Source organism: Kogia breviceps, chromosome 17 (assembly GCF_026419965.1).
Source record: "Kogia breviceps isolate mKogBre1 chromosome 17, mKogBre1 haplotype 1, whole genome shotgun sequence".
NCBI classification, from domain to species: Eukaryota; Metazoa; Chordata; class Mammalia; order Artiodactyla; family Physeteridae; genus Kogia; species Kogia breviceps.
In genome coordinates, this window is record NC_081326.1 from 69,963,320 (window position 1) to 69,989,249 (window position 25,930).

At 50.5% G+C, this 25,930-nt stretch overlaps 2 protein-coding genes across 3 annotated transcripts in view; one reads left to right on the plus strand and one right to left on the minus strand.

Moving 5' to 3' along the window:
* The window catches only part of CCN4 (cellular communication network factor 4), a 28,687-nt gene extending 15,539 nt beyond the window's left edge, over positions 1-13,148 (plus strand). Inside the window, exons 3-5 of the mRNA XM_059043071.2 lie at positions 5,685-5,945; positions 8,423-8,616; positions 10,349-13,148. Of these exons, the coding sequence (XP_058899054.1) occupies positions 5,685-5,945; positions 8,423-8,616; positions 10,349-10,648 (755 nt within the window). The 3' untranslated portion in view covers positions 10,649-13,148. The remainder of the gene's footprint in view (positions 1-5,684; positions 5,946-8,422; positions 8,617-10,348) is intronic.
* A 6,795-nt stretch (positions 13,149-19,943) lies between these two features.
* Positions 19,944-25,930, minus strand: part of NDRG1 (N-myc downstream regulated 1) — a 54,742-nt gene continuing 48,755 nt past the window's right edge. For both annotated transcript variants that reach the window (XM_059043064.2, XM_059043065.2), the window contains 2 exons: positions 24,684-24,735; positions 19,944-21,780 (listed from right to left, as the gene is read on the minus strand). In XM_059043064.2, the coding sequence (XP_058899047.1) occupies positions 21,599-21,780; positions 24,684-24,735 (234 nt within the window). In that variant the 3' untranslated portion in view covers positions 19,944-21,598. The remainder of the gene's footprint in view (positions 21,781-24,683; positions 24,736-25,930) is intronic.

Genomic DNA, 25,930 nt, shown 5'->3' on the forward strand with positions numbered 1-25,930 from the left:
TGAAATATCAACTGTGGATAATCTATGAATGATCCTATATGATAGCTAATGTCTGAGTTCCTTAATACCACCTGACATCTCCCCCATCTTCCAATATCATTGTCATATTTTTGCTTATAAACCACTACTTACAATATTAGGATTATGTAAATGTTTCTCACTGTGACACGAGATAGTGCACTTGTTTGAATTTCCTTTATTACGAAGTCTTTTGTTTTTCCTGGGGTTTCTATTTGCCTTTGCTTTTTCTTTACTCTTTGTCCTTATAATAGCCCCACGCCAGGGGAGAGGCTGTTTGTTGTTTGCTTGCTCTTCACAGGGTTCTACCATTTCCTCTGTTGTCCTCAGAGACCTCCTTTCTGGGACTTTCTGGTCGCCTGCTTATGTCTGGACTTGTTATTCACTTAGTTGAATCATCTAAGCATTTATTCAAGATACCTGATCCGGCACGATGAAAAGAGGTCACTCGGCATCGTGATGCAGCAGCCTGACTTCTGAAAAGTTACACAAAGCCTCATAAACCCAAGAGCTCCCTTCTTCCCTTAATGCTGAATCAAGCTTTCCCCATAACTGTGATTCTAATACACGCCACTGCATATTCACACGCAGCAGACTCTCCCACCCTCAGTTAACCCATTATATTTCCTGAAGCGGGCTGCTGATGAGGGCTATGGACAAAATTCCAAGTCAAAACGATCATGGTTAACTTATGAGCACTTTCTGCTCTTCTGACCTCAGTTCATGCCTCAACTTTCACACCAAGTCATCTGTCTTTAGCGTTCCAAGTAACTACCAGTGACTCTCTGCCGTCTTTCCATTTCTTCCTCCTTTTCCTGAGACTCATTATTAGCCCCACAAAACTCTGTTCAGTGAAAACTTGCAGATTCCATCTGCATAGAATCATCTGACGTGCTGGTTAAAAATGTTATTCCTGAGCCCCACCCCAGACTTACTCATTCCGATTCTCTGGAAGTGGAGATGGGCATCTACAACTTTTAACAGCCTCCTTGGGCGATTCTCATACTCGGGTTTGAGACTGACTGTTAATGTATATAGTCACTCATATGCTCTCTCTCCCCGTACCCAGGTAAGGAAACCAGGCCGAGCCTTCCTACAGTAGAATCCCCTCCACGTCTATGAGACTGTCTCATCATTTCTTTCCCCTTTTACAGCTGTTCTGTAAGGTCATTAAAAGGAAATTCATTGTGACTATACGATTCCCTAAAGTTGCAATGACATCTCACCATGTGCCAGGCACCACAACTTTATAGACATTCTCTCATGGACCCATAGACTGTACAGACCCTGGAACTGCCTATCCTGCCTGCCTTTACCACCAGGGGCCTGGAAAGCCACCTTCCCAATCCAGCCCCAGCCCTCTCTCTTCATATGTCAGCTCCTGCCTTCACTGGGCTCCCTCTCATCATGAGTCTCTACTTCCATCCCTTGTATTTGAAAAGAAGACTGTGGTTTTCAGGAGACTGTAACGAGTACTACACTTGCCAAGGGTTCTGTGGTCATATAGGTCTACGGCCATCGGGATAAATAAGGTTCAATAAGTGAAACAGAACTTTTCAGAGGTTTTAAACGTTCACGTCCATGGTCAAATTCCAAAAAGAGAGCTGTCATAAGAGGACTTTTCTTTTTGAACTTATTTGCACAGTGAACACGTTTTTCCAGGCAGATTTTTACCCAATCACCCACCTACCCCACCACACACACTCACTCAGATACACACGCAGCACGCATACATGTGTGCGCACGCACACACACACACACACACACAATTCACCAGTGTTCTAATGAACATCTTCCCAGAAATGCTGCCATAGCGTCTGAATTCATGAGACCCTAATGCGAGAAAGAAGAGAGTCCAGGGTCTGAGACTCTAGAGAGGAAGAGGCTTTGGGGCCAGAGGGGAAAGAGAAAGAAGAGTTCCTCTACACACACAATCTGTCAGCAAATGGCCAACAACCAATGGATGTCCCCCAGGACGGGCTAAATCTGTCCTTAGAGATGTGCGTGTAATTGAGCCAGGAAAAGGAAATAAAACTTAGCAGTTACAACACCAGCACAAATAACTCAAAGAGAGGATCACAGCTTCGGCCACTGAGGCCAGACAGAAAAATGAGTTTGGTCTGATCCAGTCTGCTCAGTTTTCAAGTGAATCCAGAAAGAAATCCAGACTTGTGTATGATTTGTAAATGTTGGCAACACATTAAAAACTTTTTTAAAAAGCACTCCATGGGCCAAACTAAATACATCTGTGGGCAGAGAGTGACCTCTAAATTAAACTGTTTGGCTATTTTGGCGGACAAACAAACATGACGCTGCATTCAGCGCAGCTGGGTCAGGATTGAGGGCAGTGTGGTTTGCTGGAAGGAGCATGAAATTTACAGGCAGACAGACTTGGGTTTTGCTTCCTGGCTCTGCCACTTACCGGCTACGTGACCTGGGCACGTCCCTTCAGGAGCTTGATGGAACTAGCTTCGCGTGGTGGTTGAGGCTGAAGCCTAAAATGTGGTCGGCTGCTCTTGGTGACTGTCTCATGTGCTTCAACTTTCCTCTGTAGACGTTCCCTTAGCCTTGTCCACGGCCATCCTCAGAGTTTGGGGGGCAGGGCTGGTTCCAAGCTCAGACTCTCCCATCTGAAGAGTGAGGGAGTAGAAAACCCATGCATGGTGTTTGGAGTTAGACAACCTAAGTTCGAACCCCAGTGCCGTAACTAACTAGTACAATGGTTTTAGGAAAGCTGCTTAACCCTTTTCAGTGTCAGTTTCCTCATCAAGGAAAAATGCAATGAATGAATAATGCCTACCTCTCTGGATGGATAGGATGTCGAGTGCCTGATACACGGTAGAAGCCCAATACAGAGTAGGTCTCACCCCACCTGACATCCATCCATGCGTCCACTGATTCATTCACACGGTGAACACAGGTTAGTGATAGCACAGCAATGGGGTTACAAGGCATGGCCCGCTGTCCCTGCTCCCAGGCAGGTGACCGTCCGCCAGGGGTGGGGCAAGGGAAATAAAGGTCCAGATGGCACAGCAAGGTGACTTGAGTTCCTTGAAGCCCGTCAATGAAATGAAAGCGCACCAGTTCATGCCTGGACTTGCAAGTCTGAATGGTGAAGGAAACTCAGCCAGCTTCCCCATCTAGCCAGGAGCTGGCCCTTCAATTAGTCAGAAAGAAATCAAATAAGGGAGGGGTGCCAGAGTCCGCTGATGAGACAATCCACAGCCATCACCCATACCATCCATCCCTTGTCCCTATCCCCTAAACCTCCCAGGAGACTGTGAACAACTTCTAGAGGCAAAGGTTCCCGATCCTGGCTGCAAACTGTATTCCCCTGGGAGCTACCAAGGGCAAAACAATAAAAATACTGAAACCCAGGTCCACCCTCATATTACTGGAGCATGGTGTGGGCATCACAGTTTTAAAGAGCTGCCCGGGTGGTGCCATCGTGCAGCTGGTGTTGAGAACCACGGTGCTAAGGGCTCCCAGCACCCGGCACTGCCCTATCCACCAAAGGTTCCCCCACACAGGGGCAGAGACGGGCTTCAGCACTCCTTCCTCCCCCTCCACCAATACACACGTGCACACGCACACGCACACACTCCCTGGAGCAAAAAGCCGCCAGGGGTGACTCAGCGCGCAAAGATGAGTGCTTCACCCAGCGCTTCCTCTGCTTTGTTTGGTTTTCCGATTTCCCCTCCTTTACTGGTGTCTGGTGGAAGGCAATGGATGGTGGAGTCAGAGCCCCCAGGCTTTGGGAGCAGCTCCATCAGTCACCTGTTGGGTGACCTCGAGCACGAACCCCACACCCCCAGTTCCCGTCTCTGCCAAAGGAAGAAAACAAAGCTCTCCTAGGGCAGTCACTGCGAGGACCGCATGAGATACCAGATGGTGCCTGGCTCCAGATCAGAGGGGCAGTTAAGTGTTAGTGCCTTTCCTTTCTATACCTTCTCCAGCACAATCACCTCCCAAGGAAACCAGCAGTCACCCCAACTTTCCCACAGGCTGCCCTCACTGCCCCGCTGAGCCGAGCTCTGTGACCTCAGGTGCGTGATTCAACATCGCTGAGGCTCAGGTTTGCTGTAGGTGAAAATGCAGGCGACGATGTGGTATCGTTTCCTTATGGGATGAAATCAGCAATGCAAGGAAGCCTAACACAGAGCAGGTCAGGCAACCAAGAGCCGAGTCACTCCTGTTAGATACAGGGGTGGTGATGATTCACCTTCAGGTGAATCCAGGAGATAAGCTGGAACTCTTGGCAGACCAGCCCTCCTCGGGTGAAGGCCCTTGCCGCTGCCCTGGGCTCTCCGCTTGCACTTCCAGACACTGTCCTCAGGGTGGGACCCGACATCAAGGGTAGCAGTGCTGGTGGGGGCCCAGCAGCCCCAGATCTCTCCTGGAGCTCCAGGCTTGCAGAACAAGCTCCACGAGGCCACTCTGATGTCAACCAGGTACCTCGTGTCTAGTGAGGAACTTGAGTCCACCCACCCCAACCTTGCTCCTCTGAGGACAGGGCACCCCTCTCCTTCCAGGGCTCAGGACATAGAACTAGGAGTCCTTCTCGATGCTTCTCCTCTCATCCTCGAATCCTGTCTGTCAGCGAGTCCTTCCAAATATACCCAGAAGCTGAGCCCTTCTCCTCCTGGCTGGCCCTCCCTGGTCCAAGCACCACCACCTCTTACCTGGATTCCTAGTGTGGCCTCCTGACACCACCCATACCCATCAGTCTGTTCTCAACTCAGCACCACGAGTGTTTTTGTGAAACATAATTCCTATCATTGATTCAACAGTTACTCATTGAGCACCTACTGTGTGCCAGCCTCAGTTCTAAGCTCTAAGAGCTTTGTATTCTCCGCTGAGCCTCCAGGGAAGCCCCCTCTCACTTCTTCTCCTGCCTCCTGACTGTCTCTCACCCTTCCCTGCCCTCTCCCACATCCCAGGCTGCTCCCACCTCAGGCCTTCCCGCCTACAGCCCCTCCCTGCCTGGAAGGCTTCTCCCCCAAGACCTGGGCAGCTCACCTCCTTCCCATCTCTGCTGAAGCATCCTCACCTCCCTGAGGCTTTGCTTGCCCACCTTGTTTAAATCTGTAAACCATCCCCCCCCATCAACTGCTTTACTGCCCCCAGCAACATTCTAGATGGTCCATTGTCTGTCCTCTGTAAACCACTACAATGTAATCTCTTCGGGGGGCATGGTTTTTTGTCTCCTTGCTTCTCTACTAAATCCCCAGCACCTGGACTCCTCTATAAATTTGCATTGAATGAACTGAGTCTTTGTTTCAAAGTGTTCGAATTGGCTTTACATCACGTCTGCTGGGCTCAGAACCGTGACCCCGGAGGCGGAAAATTGTCAGGACCAGGTTTTGTGCCACTTGGTGGGACAGGAGCAGGGGCTGGCCACCCGGCTCCCCGTCCCGGCCTCTCACCCCGCTCCAGACTGGCACTGCGTATTTCTCCGCGGGTTACATGAACCCGCGCTACCTCCGCTCGGGTGCCACCGAGCTGCCCACCCCCGCGCGCCGGCTGAGCCCAGTGGCTTCACAACTGCTCTGCCTTCGCCCCTCCCCTACGACGGGAACGTGGGGGGCGTGGTCCAGCGGGGGCGGGGCTGCCCTGCCGGGGCCGCCGGAGCCCACCTGCCTGACCCTCGGCGCCTGTGTCCACAGAGGTGGTCGGCGTGGGCTGCGTGCTGGACGGCGTGCGCTACAACAACGGCCAGTCCTTCCAGCCCAACTGCAAGTACAACTGCACGTGCGTGGGCGGCGCGGTGGGCTGCACGCCGCTCTGCCTCCGCGTGCGCCCCCCGCGCGTCTGGTGCCGCCACGCCCGGCGGGTGAGGGTGCCCGGGCGCTGCTGCGAGCAGTGGGTGTGCGACGACGACGCCAGGAGGCCACGCAAGACGGCGCCGCGCCACACGGGCGCCTTCGGTGGGTGCTGCGCACTGGGCGCGGGGCGCTGGGCGGGCCCTGGGGTGGGGGTGGGGGAGCGGACCCTCCCAGAGCTCTGACCGCCCACCCGTGATTGACAGGAGCCCCCGGCCCCCAGTCCACCACTCAGGAGCGGTGTGACCTTGGGAAAGTCACATCTCCTCCGGGACCATATTTCTCCGCTGGTAAAATGGAAATACCACCTGTCCACCTGTCTTATGGGATCCTCCGTGCGTAAAACGAGGAAGTGCTCTGTAAAGAAGGAAGCAGACCCGTGCGGCTCCTTATTCTCCTACTAAGGAGTTTAGGAGGGGAGGGGTGGAGGCGGAGGAAAGACTGGGTGTGTGGGTACCCGGGAGGAGAGGCTTGAGCAGCAGGTAGAAGGGCAGAGAGGGAGTGGATGGCTTCCAGCTCACTTTGGGGGATGGGTGGACAAGTGAGACTTCAGCCAGGTAAGCCAGGCCAGAGGAAGCTCCGGAAACAGAGGACAGGGACAGACCTGTTTGCTTCACCCACAGCGTTTATGAGCCTAGCCAATGCCAGGCACTTAGCTGGTACCCAATCAATGTTCGTCATATGGATGGGTATATGGGCTGAGGAGACCTGAATTGGGGCAGGTGGGAGCAGAGGTATCAAGGAAGGGACAGATGCAAGAGGAACCGAACAAGTAAGACTGCAGGGCTTGGCGTCCATACGACGGTTGGGGGTAAGGAGAGAGAGGAGTGACAGAGACTCCCGGGGCTCGTCATTACTTAGGACAGAATGCAGGGAGCACTTCTGGGGAGGAGAGCCCCCTTGCTGGAGACAGGTTGAGGCTGAGGCTGGGTGCCCTGCCCATGAGGTCACCCAGAGGAGCATCCTGCGGGGGAGGCACTGGAGGAGGGAGATGGGGCAGAGAGAGAGCCCTGGAAGTCTCCGGCCTAGAGCTGCTGGTGGCCTAGGGGTAATGTGTTGGGGGGGCCCGGGGCAGAGGTCTGGGGGGGCTGATGTTTGAGGGAGGACAGAAGAGGAGACCGAGGGGGAGAGAGAGAAGGAGAGCCAAGCATGTAATGGAAAGACCAGGAGCGTCTGATGACGTGGAAGACAGCGGATGAGGACACTTCTAGAAGGAAAATGTCCACCGGGCAAGTGGACATGAGGGAGTAAAGAAATGGCAATGGAGTTTGGGCGTTCTGAGGGCACTGGTGGTTTTTTTTTAAATTATAAGTGCATGAGACTGTTCAAGAGGTTGCGTAGAGCAGGTTTCTCGACCTCAGTTCTGACAGCATTTTGGACAGGATCATTCTTCATAGAGGGGACAGTCCTGTGCTTTGTAGGAGGAGGTTTACACCTGGCCCCCACCTACTAGATGCCAGTAGCACCTTCCAGCCAAGTAGTGACAACCAAAAATACCTCCAGACATTGCTCGTTGTGACCTAGGGGCAAAATTGCCTCGATGGAGGACCACCGATGTGGCCCTGCGACACCACCACGTAAGGTGCGAAAGAGAATGAAGCTGAGGAAGACGAACCCAAGAGGCAGGAAGGATACAGGAGAAAGAGGGTTTCAGAAGCCAAGTGAGGGAGGATTTCAGAGAACACACTGGGGAGGGGAGGGGAGGGGTGGGGAGGGGAGGGCAGGGGAGGGCAGGGCGTAGAGGCCAGAATAGAGACCTGTCCCCAGGCTACCCGCCCCCAGGGGTCTGACTGGACCAGGAAGGAGGGTGGTACTGCCACCCCTACAGTTCAGAGATGCACAGCCTCGCTGGATGGGGCTTGGGGTGCCCCACCTAGGGCTGAGCAGCCCCCTGAAGCAGCAATCCCCTGCCCACGGAGGAGGTGGCCGGGGGAAGTTCTGTCCCCAGCAGGCCTCCCAGGGCAGAGCACAGGAGGGTCACGGGGTGAGGGTGCAGGGCAGCAGCTGTCTGTCCGTCATGTCACTGTGTGTGGCCCAGTGACCCCGTTCTGACCCAGCACAAGCAGAGCCCCTGCCAAGTGGCTGACCCAGAAGCCAAAGCCCTTTCATCCTTCTAAGCAAATCCCTCCCCGGCCCTCTCCGTCCTGCATCCTGCCCTCAGCCCCAGCTCATCCGAGGCCGGCCCCCCCTCTCTTCTGTTCTCAGAGGCCTCTTTTTTCTTTCTTCTGTCTTGGCCGTCCTCTTCTCTTACTCATTTATTCCTGCATTCATTCATCCGTCCCCCCTGCACACTTAGTGTCTCTGCCCGTTCCTCTCTCCGGCTGCCATGCCTGTGTGTGCCAGGTTGGACTGGTTGAACTTAGGTCCACCTGTCTCTAAAGATGGTCCTCCCTCCGGAGAGGCATAAGGAGCTCAGAACAGTCCTCCTCTCCCTGGGAAACTGTGCTGGTTAGAAGCCAACTAGCCCTCTTGACCTCTGTCCTGCCTGAGGTTCAGGGACCCCAGCCCTTAGGGCGGTGGCAACAGGAATTGGCGGCTGACAGAGACTGGAAACTCACAGGGCATCTGGTTCCCATCCACAGCGGCCGTGGATGAGATAGAGCCCTGGCACAGGAACTGCATAGCCTACAGCAGCCCCTGGAGCCCCTGCTCCGCCAGCTGCGGCCTGGGCGTCTCCACGCGCATCTCCAACGTCAATGCCCGGTGCTGGCCTCAGCAGGAGAGTCGCCTCTGCAACCTGCGGCCGTGTGACATGGACCTCTGGCCACACGTCAAGGTGGGTCTGCCTCCCAGGGTGGGGCAGGTGTCTCGGGTGTGACAGACAAGCCTGGCTTTGAGCGCAGGCTCCTGAGCTTGCTTGTGGGGGGCCGTTTGTATAATAATTAAGCCCACGTTGTAGCAGTTTCTTGGGATAACGTGTGTCAGGGTTGGTGGGTTGTGGATTTCACTCAGTGGACGTGGTGACTTCCAATGTTATTACAATCAAGGTGACTGGAGAGATCCCAGGGTCCCTCAGAAGTACTCTCCTGTGGTGATTCCAAGGACCCCTCACCGACTGCTCCTGGGCCGGCCCCCACTCACGTGACAGCCACACGGGGCGGTAGGGGACCCCGGGACTCCGAACTGCTGGAGTCAAGTGCCCATCTGCTGCTGACAGTGTGTGACCATGGCCAGTCTTGCATCTCTGAGCCCCAGTCCCCTCATTGGTAAAACACCAGAATTGACCTCGCACATCCCTTCCAGCTCTGAGAGTCAAAGATAATTCAAATAGAGGATCAAGGGTGTAGTGGCCACAGTAGACTGAGACCCGGTCCTTGGGGTTAGACGCGGATCTGACCTGCGTAAGCAGGGCCTCCTGCTAACGCCTTAGGGCCGGTCACCTGCCTTGCTGTCACGTGAAAAATAAAGAGAAAGAAAAACTCAGCACTGGTTCCATTTGGGGAGCACCGGTGGTTTCTTGGGGAGGCTGAGGAGAGGGCTGTCCAGCGGACAAGACAGCCTAGCTTCCCACAGCTCCTCCCCTCGTCTCTCTTCCCTCACTGATGAACTTCCCCTGCCCTGCTAGCCTTTGTTTTCTTGGTGCTTGGTACTCAGCAAACATCTCTTAACTGAAAGCGTGGAAGGGAAATTTACCAGCAACGGGACAAAGAGTTGCAGAGTCCTAAGCTGGCTGAACGTACCGCGCATGCGAGGTAGAGGTGGGTTTACCACCAGACGAGTGCACGTCCCTTGCTGTTGGCTCATGCTTTCCACCGAAGTTCATTTCCATAATTATGTGCCTAAGGGAGCTCTCAGATCAATCATACAAGCCTCAGACCCACCCCACGTCGCCTGGATCTGCTCGACCCCCGTTTCTGGCATGGTGCCGGTACATAGTAGACCCCGACAACCATTCATTCAGTGAGTTTAGTAAAGCGCCTACTATGGACCAGGCACAGAATTAGGCTGCAGGGACACAGGAAGAGCCCCGCTCTCGAGTGGCCCACAGCCCTGTGGAGAGACGGAGCTCCCTTTAGATAATGCCAACCCAGTTGCATGGATTGTGAAGGAATCAATTGCATGGAAAGCGTGTGTGTGAGAGTCTGTCAGAGGCAGAGGAGGAGGAGTTTAGGGTAAAACGCATCCCCCAATCAGGGAAGCCATGATGGCTCTGCCCCTAACCAGCGAGGGGTACTTGATGGGCTATAGCAGCCGCAAAGGCATCCCGTGTTAGTGAAACTGACCAGGGGCTGGGCATTGGCAGGGCAGGAACACAGGAGAGAAAGGGGATTGCAGGTTGAGAGGTACCACCACAGCAAGGCCGTCCCCTCCTGTGCTCTTGTTTCCTCCTGCGTAATGTGACTGGGTCTTGCTGCATTGGGGGTGGTCCTTCCCAGCTGGAAGATGCTGCAAATCTGAAAGCAAGGCGGAGCGCGTGGAGAGTGAAAAGGGAAGAACTGAGGGCTTGGAGGGAGGCAAGTGGCTGTCGATCCTCTGAGCATCTCAACTGAAAACCTCCTTTCCTGCAGGAAGGGAAGAAGTGTCTGGCCGTGTACCAGCCAGAAGCGCCCGTGAACTTTACGCTGGCCGGCTGCACCAGCACACGTTCGTACAGGCCCAAGTACTGTGGGGTCTGCACGGACGACAGGTGCTGCGTCCCCTACAAGTCCAAAACCATTGACATCTCCTTCCAGTGTCCCGACGGGCCTGGCTTCTCCCGCCAGGCCCTGTGGATTAATGCCTGCTTCTGCAACCTGAGCTGTCGGAACCCCAACGATATTTTTGCCGACTTGGATTCCTACCCTGATTTCTCAGAGACTGCCAATTAGGCAGGCACAAAACACGAGCTCGAGGCCTGGCCCCATGCTTGGAAAGCAGGCAGCCTTCTGAGGCCCACACGGAGCCTTCTTTTGTCCACCTTACCCTGATCCGGACCCGTGGCCCCCTTTCCTGTCTCCCACCACCCAAAGCAGCCATTGTGGTGCTGCCCAGGCCCAGACAGTGGGTCCTCTCCTTGACAATTCCACGTACACTCCAAGGAAAGTGCTGTCTCCAGCTGTTCTGGTCAATACCCAAGCCTGATCCGGCCTGTCCAAGTCACTGGAAGTCTTACTGGATCTTGCCCAAGTCTCAAGGAACAGAATCAGCTAGGCATTCAATGTCACTAATTCCTTCTTTAAATACCAAATCCTAAGACTCTCTGGGTCCATTCAGAAGGATAGAAGGGATTTAGAACTACTCTGATCGACAGTTTTGACCACCGCACACCAAAGTATCTCTCATTCCAAAGATTTGTGCCTCCCAAGGTCACCCAACGTTTGCCAAGTGAGGTGAATTGCTGTTTGGGTTTGGTTTTTTTTAATGAACAATTGTATCCATTATTCCGGGCATTGTTGAGGTCAGGTTTCTCTTCACCCCTGCACTGTGCAGGGTGTACAGTTGGGTTCATCGCAGTCAGAAATGCAAGATGATAAACTTCCTTCTTGTGCCTGGGAGAAGTCCCCGGTCATTACTCCAGGGTCAGAGCAAGGTCAGCCAATTGGCAGAAGGAGCGATTGACCCCGGCACTGAATCTGCTGCTCGTGGACAGGGCAGGGTGCTGGGCAATCGGCCAGGCTTCTCACATCTGGGTCCTCTCCCTGCATGGGGGCTCATGGGAGTTGGTGGGGTCCCCTGGGGTGATGTCTCTGACCCCCGAGAATGGTGCCCTGTGACATTCCTGTGCTCTTAGGGAGCCTTGGGTCCAGGTTGAGTGTGGGTCAAACCAAGAAGTGGTTTCCCAGACCAAGAAGTGGGTCCAGTCTGCATCAGCCTAGGGTGGCAAGGGTCCCTGGGCCCAGGACATGTCTCTTTCTGCCTCAGTGACCCATTTCACCTACTGTGGGTCTGCTGACCCATAAAACCCAGTTCTGGTGCAAAGACAGAGGTTAACCAGTTGTTTCAAAACAGAAGTACGTTTGACAGGGATGGAAAGCTGAAAGGGCTTGAAGCTATTCAACAAAAGGAAGAGAAAGTTGCTATTAATGGAAATGAGGCTATTATTTATTTTATTAGTAAGATATAAATATTTACTGCTATAATTCTTTTATGTAGTACCTTCTATGTGTCAGACATTGTTCTCAGTGCTCTACGTAAGCGTTAACACTAGCTCATGGAAACTTCAAGGTCATGTTGAAAAGTGCCCGTTATTATTTCTGTTCTTACAAATGTGAAACAGAAGCTCAGAAAGGTAAGGGAGGGTGACTGAAGCCACCCACAGCTGGTCAGTGGAGGGGTCGGAATGCAAATCCAAGTTGAATTGACTCTATAACCCAACTTTTCCCTCTACGTTCAGAGCTTCCAAATGCGTCAGAGCAGGAAAACATGTCAGGACAGGCGATTCTTGCATCATTTTTGGTTCTTATTGTTGTGTCTCTGGCTCTTTTCACAAGAGAAGAGAGTGTCTGACTTTCAGATTATTTACGTGCCTAAGCATCAAACAAAATCTGGGCTAAACCAAAACCTATGAATCCCCTACAGATCGTTCCCTCCTTCAAATCTGAGCCAGCTCTCATATGTGTCTGAAGATGATTTTGTTACCCACTGCTGCAGACTGAGTGATGGTGCGGTCATTCATGAGGGAATTCTGGGTGCAAAGCAGAGCAATTCCTAGACAGGGAAAAAGGATTGAGAATGTGCCGTCCTCACAGTGACCTCCTGAATGCCCGATGCAGGGCGTACAGTGGTGCTCCTTGCGTAGGTGATGAATAGAGGAAGTTGTGTACATGTTCCTACTTGTATTCAGAAGATCTCTTTCTTCCAAAGGTACATGACAATCTGATTTTTATCAGCCAAATCTTAAACGCCATAGAAAGACATTTACTATTGAAAGAGGTGTACATTTTTATTGGAAAAACAAAACAAAACAAAAGAAGAATTCCTGTGTGAAGAGAATTTACCCTATGAATAGTCTCTTCTCTAAGTCTACATGGAACGCGTTGGATTTTCATAGAGTGAAATCACCTGCCGCCTACAAACCTATAAGGACTAGATGAACGCTGACCCCGTTTGAAATTCAGCGGGCGCCTGAGAGCTATAGGTTCTAACTGAATTTGCTTCCCAGTTTGGGAAAGTGAACATGGTTTCTGAGATCATAGGAAGCCTGGTTGGGGGTTGTATCCTCGGAATGGGTGGGATGGCGTGGCCAGAATGCCCCGGTTTGAGAAATGGATCTGTCCTATGCAGGCCCCGGAGGGAACGTCTCAGCCCCATGTTCTGAAGTCATGGGGAAGGAGCTATGGGCCCAGCCCTGGTGTGCCCTGAGTCAATAAAAGTCAAGAATAATAATCGTAATGACAAGCTGTCCCTTTATTTAGAGTGCTTGCTTGGTACCAAGCACTCTTAAGTTTTGAATTATAGTTCTAATCATCACAGCGATTTTGAGTAAGCATCTCTTGCCCGTTTTATAAATGGAAAGTCTGGGACTCACAGAGGCTGGGAAATCTGCCCCCCGAAGTAGCAACCCAAATCCCAGCTTATTCCACGCTGCCTTGCTCTTGGGGAGGCCTCCGGCGAGAGCCTGAATGAGCCCTGTCTGGGCGTCACGTTGGCGGGGGGCTCAAATAGAGCAGGAAGCTTGCCGCTCTAGCCCCTTGTGACCCTGTGTTCTGGGGGAAGGGAAACGTATGCTAAAGATTTGTCAACTTTTGGTGAAGAAATTCATGGAGGGGCTTGGAGTGAACATCTCTTGTGTGTGTAGGTGTGTAGGGGAAAGAGGAGGCCTGAATTTAGTAAAGCACTGGTGCTTGCTAGACCTTACCATTAGCATCTGTCGAGCACTTACCAGGCCTTATACTGGGTGCTTTACTGCAGTGTCTTATTTAATCCTCAGAGCAAACCTATGAGATATGGCATTATTATCATTTACCCATTTTATTTTATTTTTTATTTTTTTTAATTTTTTGCGGTACGCGGGCCTCTCACTGTTGTGGCCTCTCCCGTTGCGGAGCACAGGCTCCGGACGCGCAGGCTCAGCGGCCACGGCTCACGGGCCCAGCCGCTCTGCGGCATGTGGGATCTTCCCGGACCGGGGCACGAACCCTCGTCCCCTGCATCGGCAGGTAGACTCTCAACCACTGCGCCACCAGGGAAGCCCCATTTACCCATTTTAGAAATAAGATAGCTGAGGCTATTAGAGGTTAAGTTATATTTGCTCGATGTCTTACCAGCTAATGAATTACAGACCAGGATTGCAAACCAAGGTTAGTCTGACACCCGAATCAAAAGGCACGAGACGTGCTTTACTGACAATAGCTGCAATTTTAACTTTGAAAGTGATTCAGAGAGTGATCAAAGAAGGTACATTCAAGGGATATGATTGTCTAGACTCGCACTGACATTGTAAGTACTGTGTATACCTGGAGATCGTGGGGAGGTAATGTAGCCTGTGACTATTATATTGAATTAGGTCACTGGTTTTTAAAGACTTATCTTGATCCAAAGTAACTGCAATGATTAAACCCTGCACAGCTGGAATGGTCAGAATGGCCAGCTGTGTATTTCTGCACGTATACATATGTGTTGTATGTACGTGTATATGTGTGTGTGTGTGTGTGTGTATCTGTTTTCAGACTATGAGTTACTATTTAAGTATTCCTACTGCCATTTTGGTGACTAAAAAATACATATGAAGGAATGTCTTGGAATTTCCCAGTAGAGGAAAAATAGCACTTGGGCAATCTGTCATGTTTTACAACAGTCCTCATTTTTCTCATGATTTGTGTAGCATGGAACGTGTTTATTTAATGTGAAGGGTTTTCATTGCTCAGATTCCCTGTTTATAGCTTTTCGCCTTAAAGCAATAAATCGTCAGCAAAGTGACTTACTGGATTGGGTGAATGTTCTTGTATATTCAGTTATTATGAGGCAATGACGGAACATTGAACACATTCAATAAATGTGCAGATGGTGGAAATTAGGTCCCAGATATTCTATACATGACAATAAAAATAGCTGAAAGTTTGGAAATGCACTGAGAAATATGAATTCTGGCATGTAGAAAACACCAGGGGTAAAATGTGTCCAGGCCGGAAGACATCTCATGTAAATATAAAATGAACATTTGGCATTCATTCATTCATTCACTTACTCATTTATTCAATGCCATTTTATATCCCCAACTGCCCTGTGGGTACCTGGAGGTCAGAGATCATGACTGCATCCTCTGAGCCTTGTACATGTCAGGGACTGGGTAGCAGGGGTTGGATGGATGGAGGGATGTGTGGTTAGAGACCTACTGCCGGCTGCCTTGGGAACCAAGGGGAGTGAAATTAAGTATAAGGAAGGCTGCATGACGCAATGGGATCAGTTCTGACTTTGGGAGTCCGGTGGATCTTTATATCTTTTATTCTTTACTGGAATTCCTCACTTAACCGATCTGTGCTTCAGCTTCCTCAGCTGTGAAATGCAAAATATGACAGTACCTTCCTTGTGTGGGTGATGATGTGATAACCAAAATGCAAAATGCATGAAAGGCTTTAGAATAGCGCTTGGTACATGGTAAGCACTTAACAAACGCATCTATCATTTAGCTGAGTCGGTTTCCTTATGAACTGGGAATAACCCGCAAGGCGATGGTAATAATTGAAGTCAGTGTTTGTGTCTGTATATTTTACCTATTTAGTCCTGTCGCAAAGGTAAAGAAAAAGTGTCACCGATATTCAGTTGAATGCTTTAATATTTCAATCCTATGCTTCTCGATCCCTTAACTTTTTATTTTGATGTTTTCATTGCATGCTGTAATTTGATTAAGCCCCCAGCTTCATGAAGGCAGGAAGGGCGCCATACTTTTCTGTGTCTCCCAAGCCCAGTGCGGTGCATAGCATGGGCTCAGCTCTTTGAACAGCTATGCAGGTGGCTGAGGCTGAGTAAATGAAGTGAGTGATGCACTTGACACCTTCCTGCCAGATCCCCCTCATCCAAATACCCCCAAAGCACCTTATGCTGTCATAATAAAGTCTAGGGGAGAACCATTCCAGTACAAAAATAATGGCCCCATGAATCATTTCCAAGTGCACTTCTATCCTGAAACATACCTTTTTCAAAATTGGAATTCAGATCGTGGAGTCCAATGGATGCCTCCAATGAAGATGAATGTGTACACTCTGGGAAATATTTCAGATGATATCAGGTGGTTGAAGTTTTGGGAAAATGGGATTCAGGGAAAATGGCCAGAGCATTTTATTATGAAGGTTAAAAAGCATATAGCAGGGGCTTCCCTGGTGGCGCAGTGGTTGAGAGTCTGCCTGCCGATGCAGGGGACGCGGGTTCGTGCCCCGGTCCGGGAAGATCGCACACGCCGCGGAGCGGCTGGGCCCTTGAGCCGTGGCCGCTGAGCCTGCGCGTCCGGAGCCTGTGCTCTGCAACGGGAGAGGCCGCAACAGTGAGAGGCCCGCGTACCGCACAAAAAAAAAAAAAAAAAAAAAAAAAAGAGAAAGGCATGTAACAAGAGAAGTCACTGTTCTCTCTCACCCTCCATCCACCGATGAAATGAAAATGCAGAAGCATCCTATATATTCAGAGGTCCCAGTTCCAGCTGAACCTGGGTTCTTTCCAATGTAGGACTGAGCAAAAATGATTTCTAAAGAGATGAAAAAGCTGGCATCAAACCCATGTATGGTTTCGTATATTATATGCTGTAAAGAATGTTTGCAGATCTCCATGCTAAATCTTGTTTTTCACACACCACTAGCGAAAGTAGGTTTCTTAGTCCATCCCATAAACAGGAAGAGGAAGCTGCTCAAGCCTGGCTTATGGATGGCAATGAGAAAAATGTCAGCCTGCCAGCAAAGGAGGAGACACAGCAGAATTAAGAACCAGATGGAAGATACGATAAAGGCTGGTCTCCGCCTGGGTGGGACTGCTTAATGGGGGTACGCACGTCCCCATGGGCAGTGAAAGCCGCCAGGTCCTCCAGTTTATGAGTCCCAGGAGCTGACCAATGTTCTACAGTCCTGCGACGTCAATAGGTGGCTGCATTAGTCATATTCTCAGCCAACTGTTTTCCAGACAAAGAGGGACATAATCCGTTTTAGAAATGGCTGCACAAGCCATTTCATCTCTGTGAGCCTTGGCTTTCTTATCTGTGGAGCAAGGGTAACTCATCCTCACAGATAAAGATAAAAAAGGAAAAGAAACTATAATAAACGCTACATATTACTATTACTAGTAACGCATTCTCTGCAGGGTGCCCTTGTCACGAGGTCATATGGTCAGTGCTTCCTGGGGAGGGCGGGGTGTTCAGGAAATTTCTCGGAGCAGGAATGAGGAAAGGCCTTTCCTGCAACAGTGAGTTTGGCTGTCAGTGGGTTTAATGGCAAAGCACATGCAATTCATCGATTACTCCGAATCCTGCCGTGTGTGTATGTGAGGGAGGGGATGGGAGTAGCGTGAACTAACCTCTGATCGCAGCGTAGCATCTCCTCTGACCTAAAGGTGGGCCACAAACCCTAACATCACCAGTTGAAATCACATATATTTTTCTTATCACGATGGTGGCAGTTATCTCGAGAAGCTCTTACACTCATAGTTGATTGGACAGCGAGTGGACACTTGAATCATTGGTCCCATTCAATTCTTACCCTTGAAAGACACACAGACCCGTTTGGTTCCAGGTCCAAGAACCAGAAGGTCAAGGATCCCATCGTTTTATGCTTTAGAGATGCAGGGAAATCTGTTCTTAGAAAGAAGGAGGCTCATCTGCTCGCTAGGCCCCCTCCCTAATCCCATCTCCAAACCCATAAGGCCAAGCTTCCCCTCTGCCCTTGGATTCCACGTGGAACACAGTTGAAGGGTTTCCGTGCAGCCTGAGAAGCCCAGGATGGACTTAGGCTATATCTAGGGACCCATCCGGTGACCGATAGTGAGGTTGTGTCTGGGAAGCAGAAGGTGGCAGATGGGCCTCTGTTGCCCCTGTAGAGCCTGCACGTGGTTGATCTGGGTGCACACTTGGTCTCCCAGCTGCTGCTGACACCCAAGGGTCTGGGGATTGAAACCAAAATAAGCAGCTAGGAACACAGAAATAGATCCCCACCTGGCAAAACAGCCTCTGGGCAAACCATCTCTAAATAGCATCTGATACATGCAAACACCTGCACCGGTTCGTTTCTCTCCATGGAAGCCTGAGCTCCAAGGAGCTGATCGTGGCAGGTCCAGGGGGTCTCTGTACCACACATGCACCCACTGCCATGGTGATTCCTTGCTGCCTCTTCTAGGCCTGCCTTTCCTTTGTTCCTGACTCTCACACAGGATCGGTCACAGAAAAGGCCCTTATTGTGAATGTAGGATAAGGATGAGCCTACATGCTTCTCCTCCTGCATCTAAAGCAGGGCTCCTTAACCTCGGGTCCTTGGACCAGGGATCCATGGATTAAATTCAGGGGTCGTGTGCTTGGATAGGGGGGAAATGAATCTTTGTTTTTACTTTGTTTTCTCTAATTGCAATGTGGCATCGTGGGCCACAAACGCTAATATCACCAGTTGAAATCACATGTATTTTTCTTACCACAGTTGTGGCAGTTTTCTCAAACTGCTATTACGCTCATCACTACCTTGAAATTCTATTTTGAGACCTGCCTCCACATCACTATTTAACTTACTAATAAAGAAACGTCACACAATCGGAACATTTGGAGAATTACACTTCACCATCAGTGGTTTCTTTTGCAATATTATGTGCTGTATTTTATGCGTTAAAACCCTTCCTGCTTCCCTTCCTGACGTTGGACACCACACGCGGTCACCTCATCCTTCCCTGCCCAGGCGCTTGCTGCACGGTGATGCAGGCTGCAAAAGTGTTTACAGCTAATTACGCTAAGAAACCCTTCAAGGTACATGAAGAAAAAACCAATACAATAAACAGTAAGGTAGTTGTTTAAAAAGGAGGGCGGTGTTAAGTGTGGGATGCATTTAGGGACTTGCTTCAAAAGAACAGGTATGGAAAAGCAGAAAAAGTAACTTAACAGTTGAGACACCTGGCAAACACGACCTCAGCCAGGCGATCAAAGTCAACCTCATCCGAGTTAAATCACGTTGGCCCATCACGCTGACTGCACGAGGTGATGAGAATGGCACTGAGCCTCTGGGGTCTTCATTCGACAAACTCAGAACCCCAACTGAACCATGAGAAAACCATATACGCAAACCTCAATTGAAGGCCATTCTACAAAATGCCCCACCAGGGCTTCTCAAAACTGTCCAGGTCATCAGAAGCAAGGATAGTCTGAGAATCTCTTACAGGCCAGAGGAAGCAAAGCAGGCATGATGACGAAATGTAACCTGGTATCTGGACAGGATCCTGGGACAGAAAAAGGACAACAGGGAAAAACTAGTGAAATCCCAAGAAAGTATGGAGCTTAGTTAATAGTAATCTATCAATGTTGATTTCTTAGCTGTGACCAATGCACTGTAGTATCATAAGATGCTAATAATAATAGGGGAAACTGGAGGTGGGGTATATGGAAACTCTCTGTACTATCTTTGCAACTCTTTGGTAAATTTTAAACTAATCTGAAATAGAAATGGGAGGTTGTACTGAAACCTGCTGTGTCTACAGTTTTTTAAAAAAATACAAAAGGGCCAAAAGCATTACAGGGATTGTCACGGGGTGGCCTTTCCACATGCCTTTCTATAATAAAAATAAAATGTGAAAAAAGATGTTTCCTTCTAATTACAGGTTGACAAGCTTGATCCCTTTGTCACTGTATCATTCAGCTATTGAGTGCTTGAAACAGGGCTGGTCTGAATTGAGATGTGCTGTGATGTAAAACACACCCCGGATTTCTTAGTAGGAAGAAAAGAATGCATGATACCTTAATAATTATATTGATCCTATGTTGAAATGATAATATTTTGGATATGTTGGGTTAAATTATTAAAGTTAATTTCACTTGTCTCTACCTTTTTTTAATGTGGCTACTTGAAAATTTGAAGTTACATCTGTGGTTCGTATTATATTTTTCCTGGACAGGGATGTTCGAAAGCAGAGAATTCCAAAGGTGAGGGGCATGTGGTAGGAAGACCCCCCAGGTAAGCAAAGACCCATCCCAATGCACGACCTCTCAGGTGGAGGAAAAAAGACACAAGCCACTGCAAAGTTACAAATTTATTGGTCTGGAAATAAATACAAATATCTCATTAAGAAACTCCTCTGGAAAGACTTGTACACAACAGTTTCTTGTTCTGATTCAGCCATTTCTGCCTCCCAGGGGGTAGGTCGCAGATCAACTGAGTCATTATCCCCCCAAGCTACCTAGAAGGCTTGCCTATTCCTCCCAGTAACCGCCAGGCCCCGGCGGCTGAGTCACAATGTCCCTTTCACTCTGATCAAACTTCCTATGAGAAGGTCCACGGTTAGCCAAAGTCAAAATCAAAAGGCAGTAAGTAGTACAGGAACCTGACAGCTACGCTGACGTTGCCCAGAAATGTCAGTGGTGCCACCCCGTTCAGCGAGAGGTTAGAGGGGCAGGGACGAGGGGCAGGCAGGAGAGGGAAGGAAATCCCATGGAACACACATTCCAGAATCCTTGTATCTTCCGGGCCACCACTCCCCAGGGGAGTCCCCACCCCCTACAGGAGCGACCGGTTCTATCTGAAGATCCTGGAAGGTCACCAGGTCAGAAACGTCTGGCAGAGTCCGGTTCAGATTCAACCCGGGGTGTCAAGAGATTGGAAGCTAGATTTAACTCAATCACACACGATTCCTGGGAACCAGATGGGATCAACTGAAATCACAACTGCACTGGATTCCACCACAGCCACGAGGAATCCTCTGCATCGAATAACAAAAAATACCACCCCACCTCCATGCCCCTGCCCCCCTCCCCCGGCCACTGCACGGAGACGCATCACAGCCAGGCACGCCCTCCATTTCAAAGAAGCAACTACAAATCTACAGGATCTTCCCCGTGAATGAAATAACCACTCGTCCATGTATTGGGGGTAGGAAGTAGGGGACGTGGAGGAAGAGTCAGGCAGCAGAATCAAAGCCTCAAACCCCCGATACCAGACGTGTGCCAAGACCGTTTCTGTGAAAACCTGGGAGATTCTGTCACCTGCTTCTTTTGTCCGTTAAAAAAAAATGCCAGAAAAACAGGCTTCTGGCATCGGCACGAAAAAGTGTATATATGCACAGACGTTAAAAATCTACTTCAAGTTCACTACAGAGATTTGCTCTTCCAAATACTTCGGAGCCTCCACGTAAATTCCACCTCTTTCCCCGCTTCCTGTTTGGCTTTGTTAGAAGAGCTCGCCACCATTCCCCGCTCTCCCCCTCTCCAAATCAGAAAGGGTTTGGTTTCCAGAAACTGGGTCTGTTTTTTCTTTAGTTGGAAAGGAAACAGGAAGTAGGTGGGCTGGGCTTCCAACAAAACGTCCCTTCGCGCCAGGATGCGCAGGTCAGCCTAGCCCTGGACCGATCAAGTGTTTGCTCTGTGTTTCTTGGTTTTGGCAGTTTGGTGTGTCTCTGAGGGAGGGTAAGAGAGTGGCCTCTAGGCCGCTCGCTAGTGGAGACAGGACACTGAGATGCTTCTTTCCCTTTGGTCCACCCCACCCCGCCCTCGCCGGAAAGGGAGCCCTCCACAAACCCAGTCTCACTTTGTCGTCACCAGAGCTCACTCGTACAAAATAAGCTTTGGATTAATACCGAGCTACATGTGCTTGGCAGGCAGGGGCGGGGAGGGGCCGGAGGAGGGGCGGCTACAGCGACTGATCCCAGAGTCCAGGTGCGGCCGTCCCCCAGGCCACCTAGCAGGACACCTCCGTGGAGTTGGGCCCTGCGCTGCTCCCGGAGCCGCCGGAGTTGGGGACGATGTCCAGCCGGGCGCCCTCGCTGGTGTGGGAGCGGCTGCGGACGCCCTCCAGGGACGTGACGCTGGAGCCCGAGGCTGTGCGGGACCTCATGAGGCGCGTCATGCTGGCCGAGGGCACTGGCAGAGAGGAGAGAGACGCGTGAGGGGGTGGGCCAGCGCTGGAGGCAGCCGCACGCCGGGGGTGCCGCGTGCCGTGCGCCCCACCTGCCTGGGCGCCTTTGCTCCCGTCCGTCCTCGCAGCCCTGCAGCTGCTGGGCTCCCCGTCGTTTCTGTCTCTGCCCACAGAGGTGGAGTGCAAGGCCAGGTGGAGTAAGGACTTGCTGCGACGGATGCCACAGCTGGTCGGAATCCCAGCTCTGCGACTTTGGGAGTGTCCCTCTCTGAGCCCCCGCCCACCCCCGCCCCCATCAAATGGGAAAACTGCCGCTGACGACGCCCTGGCGGCAGCGCCGGGGTGTGTGCACATCACCCCGTGAGGTCAACAGTTGCCAGAGCGGGGAGGACATTCAAGATTGGCCAGGCTAATAATCCCTGCACGCCACAGGCTGGGACCCAAGGCCACACAGAGTGGTCAGCTGTCATCTCTTCCTTCAGGAAACCTGTGAGCTCCCAGGTCCTATCAATGGCACTGTCCATTCCAGAGGATTTTAAGTGCCCTTGAACACAGCAGGTGGCTTATAAGGTGGAATGAAGACAAAAAAAATCCCCCCCCCCCGGCCTGTACTGGGTGGAATAGCATCCCCCCAAACTCATGTCCACCGGAACCTCAGACTGTAACCTTCTTTGGAAATAGGGTCTTTTCAGATCTATTTAGATACGAGGAGGTCACCCTGGGTTGGGGTGAACGCTAATGCCGTGGCTGGTCTCCTCTTAAGAAGAGGAGACACAGGCGCGCACGGGGAGAAGCCACGTGGAGACAGGGCAGAGATCCGAGTGACGCAGCTACAAGCCAAGGACTGCTGGCAACCACCAGAAGCTGGGACAAGGCAAGGGAGGTTCTCCTTAGACTCTCTGGAGGGAGCATGACCCTGCCCGTATCCCGATTTTGGACTTCCAGCCTCCAGGACTGTAGCACCGTGAGAGAATAAATTTCTGTTGTTTTAAGCCACCCAGTTTGTGGGGCTTTGTCATGGCAACCCTGGGAAACTACTACACCGCCCAGCTGAAGCATCATTGCCAAGGCCATATTGAATAATGGATATCACACTGAGGCAGCTGGTAAATACACAGGCATGCAGGGGTTACATTATTCGCTCAGCGGGCATAGGTGCTGGCTTTCTGTGGCAGACACCCACAGACAGAATTCACTCTTGCTGGACCGAATCCTCTTCTTACAGAGCCAGTTGCTGAATCCAGAAAAAAATTGGGATCAATCCTACCTCTGTTGCTCACATATTTTCTCTGAGCCCCTATTTCTTGACCCCAGATCTGGGGGCTCACTGACCTTGCAGGGCTCTGGTGACCCTAGCATATGGTGTCATGGATGCTGAGGGCTCATCATACTGCAGTGAGCAGGCACTCGGGAAATGAATAATTACTTGGTCTTTGGTTGATACCTCCAGCTCTCTCTGCTGTCTTTCCCTACGACCTGCAGGATGGTGCAGCTTTCTGGAAATAGAAGCTTATGTGGGGGGGGGGGGGGGTGTGCCGGACAAGGCCTGCCTTTCACTTCCTTTCTCCCCAGGATGCACTTTCAAAGCAGAAATCTAAACCCAGGGCAGGTCCAAGACAAACGAGTTGCAATTCATGGCTGCAAGGTAACTGAAGGCCTTCTCTAGTTACTGCCTTTGCCTGCACCTTTCTCGGAGGGAGAGAGGCTGGAAACGCAGGAGACCCACAAGCAGATGTTTTCTGTTGGAAGAGGGCACCTTGGGACAGGGATCCTGTCCGAAGCATGTAAATCAGGCTCGGTCATTCTCGGCCGTTCTAGAGACTAAACACGGCTGAGGCCAACCTTAAGACTGCAGTCAGTTGACCAAACATAACATTACTATTTTAAATGAGCAAACAGTTTAAGCCTCAGCAAAAAAAAAACGGGGGGAAGTGATTAGACGCTCAGACTTCCTGGGTAAGGTGGGCACATGAATTATAATTCCAGGCAGCAGACAGAAAGAGCCCGAAGAAGCACATGAGGGCCGGAACCGTGGCCAACACAGCAACGTGTACCAACGGCGGCGGCTGCTCAGCAGCGCACTGACACTCGGTGCTGCCTGTCCAGGCCATGGGACTGCATTTCTGAAAATGTGTCTGTGAATAAATGTCTGTAAATAAACGATAATCAGGATGCAAGAAGCTCCGAGTTCTTTCACTGTGCCTCTATTTATCCTTCAATTCCCAAATCTAATGATTTAGCAAAGACATGCTCTGTCTTGAACGTGAGTGACTTCATCACCCACTTACTCAGAGCTTTACAGTTTTCAAAGACCTTTCACAGACCCCCTCTGTGCTCCTTACTTAACCTCTCAAAGCCTCAGTTTCAGCATTTGTAAATGAGGATAAGAGTATCTCCTAGGATTATTGCGATGATTAAATAAGAAAAAAAATAAAGGATTTATTAATCTTTCACCACCGTCACCACCATCATCATTATCACCACCGCCATCACTGCCACCGTCATCGTCACCATCACTGCCTTTACCAGCACTGCCATCGTCACTACAAGTCTCTTAGAAAGTATGTATCAAAAGTGAAAAGATTTTCATGGTCTCATTGTTTGCTGTCTTCTTGGTGCTCAGAGGGATAGTCCTCACCTAAGCCTTAAAACACTCCCTGGTGTGAAACAGCTTGTGTTCAACAGTGGAGGGAGAGCAAGGCACTATGGTACATGAGGAGATACTGCAACCCCTGCCCTGCCGCCTGCCCATCCTCCACACCCCTAAATACTTCTTCCCTGACCTGCCCAGTCTGCAAACAAGCTGAAGCTGGCCAAGGTGATACAGAATACTGTACTCATCCCAACCCGGTTCCAATTCCCACACCTGCCCTTCTACCCACCGCCTGCTAGGAAAGGCCATACTCACTGTATCCCATGCCCTGCACGAAGTACTTGAAGGCCTCAGCAAGCTTGGCCGGCTGCAAGAGAAAAGAGGGAAAGTGCAGTCAGTCACCAGAGGTGCGGATCATGCAGCCGTGCCTGTGGTCACCTTCCTGAAAGAGCTTGGCCCGAGACAGAAGGCCACCTCAGGTTGAGAGGACAAAACACAAAAGTAAAGACTATGGGATAATTATGGAGACCAAAATTAGCTTTGACCAGAAGTTACATGACCTGTCTGAGCCAGGTTTCTCACCTATAAAATATGGGCAGAGTGCCACCCCTACTCCAGAGGGCTTCTCTAAAGAAGACATCATTGGATAAAGTAATGTGTCCAACTCAGGGTCTAGCATGTAACAGCCACTCACTGTGCTAAGGGCTTTGCAGCATTGTCTCATCTTCCCGACAGCAACCTTATGAGGTCAGTACCGTCTTCATATATATGTCACAGCTGAGCAGACTTGGAAAGATAAATAATCCGTCCAAGGTCTTATGATTAATCAGTGGTCTTGTATATTAACCCAGGGCTTTCCAAGCCCCATAACAGTTTACTCTCAGTCTCAATAGCAGGCTGGCTGGCTGGCTGGCTGGCTGGATGAAAGGATGGTGGATAAATGGATAGATGAAAATGTAAAAAGATGGATGGAAAGAAGGAAGGAAGGAAGGAGAGAAGGAAGGGAGGGTGATGGATAGATTAATGAAAAGAAAGGATGGATGGCCATAAAGAAGAAAGGCTGTATGGATGGAAGGAAAGAAAAAGACGGAAAGAAGGAAGAATAGATGAATGGATGGATGGACGGATGGACAGATGGATAGGTGCACAGACCAATCAATCAATCAACTGGGCTACTTTAAGTAAAATGAGTTGGGAATGCTGAGAACACACCCAGTTCTACCAATTATACTCAAAAATTTAATTTAATCTAAACGGGTGGTGAAGGCCAAATTCGCAGGCTAATTAATTCCAACTCTTAAATGCAATGTCCTGGGTCTATTCTCACACCCTCTCATTTCACTGGTGAGCAGTCATCAGGGAGGGAGTGTCCCTGCCCACCTCCACCAACTCCTGCCACTGTTCTCAAAGAGCCAAATGACATTTAAAGAAGAGACTGGCGCTGCAATTGGCCTCGGGGGGGGGGGGTGTCACGTGATGATTGTAAGAAGGGGACGAGAGTTGCAGGGACATCTGTGTTCAACATGGCGGACAGAAACAAGAGGACAGGCTTGGAAAGGAGA